We start from the raw sequence: 8,430 nt of genomic DNA on the forward strand, positions 1-8,430 counted from the left end.
TTGTGTTTTTAGCAGAGACAGGGTTTCACCATGTTGGCCAGGCTGGTCCAGAGCTCCTTACCTCACGTGATCCGCCTGCCTCAGCCTCCCAAAGTGCTGGGATTACAGGTGTGAGCCACCACACCCAGCCTCCGATTGATTTTTATATTTTTTGCAGAAACAGGGTCTCACTATGTTGCTCTGGCTGGTCTCTAACTCCTGGACTCAAGCAGTCCTGCCTCCACCTCCCAAAGTGCTGGAACTACAGGCATGAGCCACCATGCCCATGCCCAGCCCCCTGTTCATTTTTTTTTTCTTTTGAGACAGAGTCTTGTTCTGTCACCCAGGCTGGAGTGCAGTGGCACGATCGCAGCTCACTGCAAGCTCCGCCTCCTGGGTTCAAGCCATTCTCCTGCCTCAGCCTCCCGAGTAGCTGGGACTACAGGCGCCCGCCACCACGCCTGGCTAATTTTTTGTATTTTTTAGTAGAGACGGGGTTTCACTGTGTTAGCCAGGATGATCTCGATCTCCTGACCTCTTGATCCACCCACCTTGGTCTCCCAAAGTGCTGGGATTACATGCATGAGCCACCGCGCCCGGCCCATATTTTAATCCTATGCCCCAAAGACTACATTTCCTGATTTTACTGTCCACTAAATAAAACACATTTTTATATGTTACTTTTTTTTTTTTTTTTTTTTGGAGACGGAGTTTCACTCGTGTTACCCAGGCTGGAGTGCAATGGTGCGATCTTGGCTCACTGCAACCTCCACCTCCCGGGTTCCAGCAATTCTCCTGCCTCAGCCTCCCAAGTAGCTGGGATTATAGGCATGTGCCACCATGCCTGGCTAATTTTCTATTTTTAGTAGAGACAGGGTTTCATCATTTGGTCAGGCTGGTCTCAAACTCCTGACCTCAGGTGATCCACCCACCTTGGCCTCCCAGAGTGCTGGGATTACAGACCATTTTTATATATTTCATACTCTAAAGCATGTTGCTGAATTTTAATTATAGATACGGTGTATACGTCTGTTTACCCTTTCTCTGTTTTTATTTTTTAGATTTTTATTAACATTCTCTCTAAGACTTTGTATTTCCAGACAGAGATGTGCTTTTTAATGAAAAGTTTCTCTTTATACCATGTTTATTTCAGTTGTCCTTATTTGTATATTTTCCTACAGTTTACACCTTGTTTCTTAATTCAAAATATCTTACTGTAATGCTTTTTTCTTATTTTTTCCTGATTTTTAATTTCTGTACCAAAATTAGTCTTCATTGACTTTCTTTTTTAGCCTATTTCAGTTGTCATAAATAGGAGAAAAGTCAAATTCTACATTATCTATGGCAAGGAAAAACCATCTTTTAACCTCAGCATGGGGAACAGAGAGGCATGTTGGACACCATGACTTTCCGTTTCTGTTGGCTGCGCCTGGTCACTGCTATGGCAGAATAAAGCTTGGAGAGAGACATAGCCTTTCAACTCATGTTTGTCTGATCTTTGCCTGGTTTTACAGAAGAGCACAGTAGTGAGGTTATTTTGATTTAGAGCTGTTCCCCATCTGATGCCAGGATCCCTTCAACAGTGGTGGAGGAGGTTTAGACGCAGTGTTGAGTTTGATTCCCTCTGTCTTTTCTCGTAGTTTGGCCTGTCACTGCTCCTCATCCTCCTGAGCCGTGGTGAAGACCTACAGAGTTCAGACCCTGCTACAGAATCAACGCAAAATAATCAATGGTCAGTGTGGACTGTTTCTTCTCTTATTTTAAGTTCTTTGAGGTAATCTTTTAAATTTTTTTCTCATAATATTATTATGGGTCTTCCCTGTCAGGACGGAGGTGATGTTCATGGCAACACGAGAACTTCTACGGATTCCCCAAGCAGCCCTGGCCAAGCCAATCTCTATACCTACAAACCTAGTGTCCCTCTTTTCTCGCTATGTTGACCGGCAGAAACTGAACTTGCTGGAGACAAAACTGCAGTAAGTTTGAAACAGGAGAGTTTCACATCTCACTAAAGTTGGGACTTTAGAAGTTATAGTTGGGAGGCTGGGCACGGTGGCTCACACCTGTAATCGCAGCACTTTAGGACACCCAGGAGGGTGGATCACTTGAGGCCAGGAGTTCCAGACCAGCCTGACCAAAATGGTGAAACCCTGTCTCTACTAAAAAAATACAAAAATTAGCCAAGTGCGATGGTGCATGCCTGCAATCCCAGCTATTCGGTAGGTTGAGGTATGAAAATCATTTAAAACAGAGAGACAGATATTGCAGTGAGCTGAGATCATGCCACTGCACTCCAGCCTGGGTGACAGAGCAAGACCCTGTCTCAAAAAAAATATATAAAGTTATGATTGGGGTGGAGGGGTGAATAAAACTGAATTTGGTGGAAGAGATTGACTTTCTATTAACTATTTGTGTATCTGTTAGATATAAAACACTGAACTGGGTACAACAGGGCCTTCATAAAAGATGACCAAATGCTAAGGGTAGAGAAATATCTCGGGTATTTTGTTATGAGAAGTCTTAGAAAGATGTAACTGTAATATGAAAGATTGCCTTGTGTTTTAACTCATTTATACAATTTTCCTTTCTCTCCTTTGTACCTCTAGGCTAGTTCAGGGGATACGATAAAAGATCTCCAAATGTGTCCTGTACGTCCTTTTGGCTGCCACCTGCACTGCTGCCATCACCAATGGAGTGTTTTAAATGAGGGAGGGAAGGTAGCTTTTTCCCCAAAGCAAAGTCTTGTGGGATCGATTCCTGTTTACAGGGATTGTCTCTCTAAATGTCAGATATTTCCCCACTGCTCTATGAAATTTGGCTGGGTGATACTTCTGCTGGTTTCTTTACCTTCTATGTTACAGTTCTGCATGTCCTACTTTTACTCAGTTCTGTTTTGCATTTTCTTTGCCCTAGAGACACAAGTGTGATCTCTCCCTTTATCCCTCCACTACTCCACCTCAGAGTAGATTGTAGCCTGCCAAAGGATTCCTTCCCTCATCCTATTAAAGTTGTTTTTTCATTGCCCCATATTAATATGACTATAGAAGAGCCAATTAAGTAGAAATCAAGATATACACACACACCCCATACATGTATTTATGTGGTCTTCAGAGGGTCCTTAAAGAATGAATTTTAGATTGAAAAATATTTAGTTGTCTCATTACCTCTTCTAAACACAAACCAGCTGATGTATTTTAATCTGTTTCTGTTCTATCTTGTAATTAATTTGGTGGGTTCTACTTGTTTTAACATAAATAAAGAGTATGCAGCACGTTTAATAAAATCAGAACTCTTAATTGGCTTATGCCCAGGTCTAGGCTGAGAAGTCCTTTTTCTTCTTCCCACCTTTATTTCCTTAGTTTCTGTCCACCTTAATCGAAACAGCACATGGTTATGTCTTTTTCCTGCTACAACTACAGGGTGCTTGAGCCTTTCCCCTCAAGTGCATTCGAAGTCACCCAGGATGATCCTCACTAGTAGCCTGCTTTGGCAGTGTGGCTTTTTGCACACTTGCCCTGTCTTCCTGAGACTACTTCAGTAAGCCATGCTTCCTTCTTCCCCACTTTTATTTGGTGTCATGAATAGAAACTTCCAAATGTAACCATGGAAGCTAAGTTTGGCCTGCTTTGCTTTTTAGTCCCCACGCCATGGGCAGAACTGCTGTCTTTACTACTTCATCTCACCCAAGTCCTGTTCTCAGGCAGCCAGGGGCCTGGGTTTGAATAATTGCAGGGCCAGCCTGCCATGATCTTTCTCACTTACTCCTCTCCCATTCAGCAGTCAACCAGACTAAGGAGTTTTGATCCCTAGTGATTACAGCCCTGAAGAAAATTAAATCTGAATTAATTTTACATGGCCTTCGTGATCTTTCTGCTGTTCTTACTTTTTCGAATGTAGTTGGGGGGTGGGAGGGACAGGTTATGGTATTTAAAGAGAATAAACATTTTGCACATACATGTATTGTACAACAGTAAGATCCTCTGTTAAAACCAGCTGTCCTGTTCTCCATCTCCATTTCTTCCCATGCTGTAACCCCAGGCTCCACCAGCTGTTCCCCAGTGATGTTACCTAGCTTCCCTCTACCATTATCTACTGACCATTTCCACTACACGCCTTTCCTACCTTCCCTTCACAACCAATCAAGTGAATACTTGATTATTATCTCTTCCTTACTGTGCTTTATCTTTTTTGTTTGGTTCTAATTAATGAAAATAAAAGTTTCTAAATTTACATTTTTATAGGGTATTGTAAATAAAAACAAATTGTATACTTAAAAATGAGTGCCTGCATTTCTACTTTGTTACCTCAGAATATGATTTTTATGTTTCTAGCATATTTAGATAGACTGTCAACTTCTTGATGTTGGGGATTAAAGATATTATTACCTATATTTTTACCTTTTTAATTTTGTTGCAAAGAAGACAAATATTTTTATATAATAACTTTTCTTTAAAAATCTAAGATGCTTTCAGTTTCTCCTCCCCCCATTTTAACTGTACGACAAAATTATAAATTGTAGTAGATAAACTGTAGTTTGTCTTCTCCATCCTGCCCATCTCTAGGCATTGAGGAATCTGTCCCCCTTTAAGAGACTCATGTAGCCCAATGAGGCATTCAGCTGCCTTCATGGATAGTATTTACTTAGTTCTGAGCACATTGTATTTCAAAACTCATCTCTTCAAAGGAGATGGGAAAAGGTTGGTCATTCTTTATAGTAAATTTATTTTTATTATTTCAGACTTGAGTGTCATTTTTACTCTAAAATGCTCAAGATAAAAGATTCAGCAAACACATAGAAAGGGGCAAAAAAAAAGTGGGGTTTTGTTTTCAAGACAGGGTCTCTGGCACTCAGGCTGGAGTGTAGTGGCACAGTAGCACAATCACCACTCACTGCAGCCTCGATCTCCCAGGCTCAAGCGATCCACCTCAGCCTTCCGAGTAACTGGGACTACAGGTGTGCACCACCACACCTGGGTAATTTTTATACTTTTTGTAGAGTCGGGATCTCCCTTTGTTGCCCAGGCTGGTCTTGAACTCCCAGGCTCAAGTGATCTTCCCACCTTGGCCCCCAAAATGCTGGGAGTACAGGTGTGGATCACCGCACTCAGCCTGAAGGTTTTCTTCTTTTTTTGAGACGAGTTTCTCTGTCACCCAGGTTACAGTGCAGTGACACAATCATGGCTCACTGCAGCCTCTACCTCCCAGGCTCAAGCAGTTCTCCCACCTCAGTCTCCCAAGTAGCTGGGACTACTACAGGCGGGTGCCATCGTGCCCAGCTAATTTTTTTGATTTTTAGTAGAGATGAGGTCTCGCTACATTGCCCAGGCTGGGCTCAAACCCCTGGCTCAAGGGATTCTTCTGCCTTGGCCTCCCAAAGTGCTGGATTACAGGAGTGAGCCTCCAAAGTTTTAAATGATAAAGAGACAGGAGATAATTTAACATTATTAGGTGCCTGCCTACATAAAGCTTATTTTTTTTCCTGATGAGGAGATGGGTTCCTTGAGGTTCAGTAGCTTGTGGAGGTGACGCAGGTAATGGGCAGCAGAGCAGGAGGCTCATACAGCATATTATTGCTGTAAGGAAATAAAATTATCTTCCAGTAAAAGATTTATTCACACCTCTTAACATGAAACAACGCAGGTGTTATTAGATAGCCCTGCTTTGTTAGAGTGGACTGGCCCAAGGATGCCCCTACCTTCACGGAAGACAAGATTCTAAATGTCAGACGTGAAGAAATCCCTAGCGATTATGTAGTCCAGTCCTCACAATTTGAGGAATCCAAATCTCTGAGAGTGCAGTGACTTGCCCGAGGTGCCACAGCTGGCTAGTAGTAAAGCCAAGAAAAAAACTCATATGTGAGGCCAGGTGCAGTGGCTCATGCTGTAATCCTAGCACTTTGGGAGGCTGAGGCAGGCGGATCACCTGAAGTCAGGAGTTTGAGACCACCCTGGGCAACATGGTGAAAACCTATCTCTACCAAAATTACAAAATTAGCCGGGCATAGTGGCACATGCCTGTAATCCCAGCTACTTGGGAGGCTGAGGCAGGAGAATCACTTGAACCCGGGAGGCAGAGGTTGCAGTGAGCTGAGATTATGCCACTGCACTCCAGCCTGGGGAACAAGAGCAAAACTCCATCTCAGTCTCAAAAAAAGAAAAGAAAAATTTGTACATGGGATTTTACTATGTTGCCCAGGCTGGTCTTGAACTACTGGGTTCAAGTGCCCGACTTGGCTTCCCAAAGTGTTGGGATTACAGGCATGAGCCACTGTGCCTGGTCACAAATGACTTAAAAGTCATGAGCCACTATACCTGGCCCTGGGCAACATAATAAAATCCCATGTACAATTTTTTATTATTATTTATTAAAAAATAATTTGTAAACCTCAGTAACTAATGAGGAAAATGTTAACTTCAAAAAAAATTAAGTGATGCACTAAAATAATTTACAAGAATATGGCACAGAGTTGAAAACTGATACTAATGCATGTAATGTCCTATGTAAGAAAAAGAAGAACCTGTTAAATAATACATAGGTAATAAACTCTAATGGGTAATAGGTACAGCCTTGTGAATAAACGTTCACAAAATAAAGTGCAAGTGAATAATATTAAGAACCTCACCCCGACTGGTAATCAGAGAAGTAAAAAGTAAATGTTTTTATCCTACCAAATTAATGAAAACTTTAAAAATAACATTAGTGAGAATTTGGGGCTGCCACTCACTGGCAGGGGTAAATGTCTACGTTTCTGGAAAGTGCTTTCACAGTGTGGAGCACTTCAAAGTATTCTTAGCCTTTGAACAATTACTTTGGCTTTAGAAATCTAAGAAAATATAACAAAGCAATGGTACTTACCACAGCTTTCCTTATTTTTATTTTTTGAAGACAAGATCTTGCTCTGTTGCCCAGGCTTTAGTGCAGTGGTGCAATCATAGCTCACTGCAGCTTTGAACTCCTGGCCTCAAGCAATCCTCCCACCTCAGCCTCACAAGTAGCTGGGACTACAGACACATGCCACCTTGCCCAGCTAATTATTTTATTTTTTGTAGAGACAGGGTCTTGCTCTGTTACCCAGGCTGGTCTCAAACTTGCCTTGGCCTCCCAAATGATTCATTAGAGGCATGAGCCATTTCACCCAGTCAGCTTTACTTATAATAGAAAAATTAGAAATAATCTAAATGTTCAATATTACAATAATGGTTAAGTAAACAATGATCCATGTGTTGTGGACAATTAGGCAGAATATTGGACTAGGTGCAATTGCTCATGCTTGTAATCCCAGCACTTTGGGAGGGAAGACTTTGCAAGACTTTTTCTCTGCAAAAAAATTTAAAAATTAGCCAGGCATGGTGGCATGTGCCTGTACTCTCAGCTAACTCAGGAGGCTGAGGCAGGATTGCCTGAGCCCAGGAGTTCGAGGCTATAATGAGATTCAGCCTAGGAGACAGAGCGAGACCCTGTCTAGAAAAATTTAAAAAGGCAGAATATTTAATCATGGAAACTATTTTATATGGTATGGTGAAAAAACATATATGCTTTGAATCCAATTTTTAAGAAAATGCATGTATGAAGAAAATATTGGAAAGATGTTTCTAAAGATTACTGGTATCTGTAGGTGATGGGATTATGGAGAACTTTCTTTTCCTTTTGGCTTTTCAATAATTTTCAAAATTTCTATAGAGAAAACGTATTGCTTATGTTCTTAGAAGAAAAAAATATTTTTCAAGAAAAAGTTGTTTTTGAAGAATTTAGTTACATAGGAAAATGTAAGAATATAATGCTAAGTAAAAAATAGGTTCTGTATATGTACATGACAATCTCTGTGGAGTAAAAAAATACATGGGAGGCTAGGCATGATGGCTCACGCCTGCAATCCTAGCACTTTGGGAAGCCAAGGCAGGCAGATCACATGAGATCAGGAGTTCAAGACCAGCCTGGCCAATATGGCAAAACCTCGTCTCTACTAAAAATACAAAGATTAGCTGGGCGTGGTGGTGCGCACCTTTAATCTCAGCTACTAGGGAGGCTGAGGCTGGATAATCGCTTGAACCCAGGAGGTGGAGGTTGCAGTGAGCCAAGATTGTGCCACTGACCTCCAGCTTGGGCAACAGAGTGATACCCCGTCTCAAAATATATAGATAGATAGATATAGATATTTTATATATATATGTCTAGATATATATATATATAGGCAAGAAGAGTGAAATCAAAGATGACCAAATAGTGGTTGCCTTTAAGGGAAAGGGCTGTGGAGGATTTTGTGTTTAGGTGATTGTTCCTGCTTTTTCATATTTTCCCAATTTGTCTTCAATGAGCATGTATTATAACCTTAAAAGGGGGATATTATCTTAAAACTGCTAAACATAGTAGCTATTTCTAGTGAAAAAATAAGTCTTAACTTTTTAATGATCACCATTCTGACTGGCGTGAGATGGTATCTCATTGTAATTT

The 8,430-nt window shown here is 41.2% G+C and overlaps 1 protein-coding gene across 2 annotated transcripts in view; it reads left to right on the top strand.

The window, feature by feature from the left end:
• Positions 1-4,256, top strand: part of PATL1 (PAT1 homolog 1, processing body mRNA decay factor) — a 35,300-nt gene extending 31,044 nt beyond the window's left edge. For both annotated transcript variants that reach the window (XM_054438205.2, XM_054438206.2), the window contains 3 exons: positions 1,620-1,711; positions 1,806-1,955; positions 2,586-4,256. In XM_054438205.2, coding sequence (XP_054294180.1) covers positions 1,620-1,711; positions 1,806-1,955; positions 2,586-2,607 — 264 coding nt within the window. In that variant the 3' untranslated portion in view covers positions 2,608-4,256. The remainder of the gene's footprint in view (positions 1-1,619; positions 1,712-1,805; positions 1,956-2,585) is intronic.
• Positions 4,257-8,430: the final 4,174 nt, after the last annotated feature.

This window comes from Pongo pygmaeus, chromosome 9, assembly GCF_028885625.2.
Source record: "Pongo pygmaeus isolate AG05252 chromosome 9, NHGRI_mPonPyg2-v2.0_pri, whole genome shotgun sequence".
NCBI classification, from domain to species: Eukaryota; Metazoa; Chordata; class Mammalia; order Primates; family Hominidae; genus Pongo; species Pongo pygmaeus.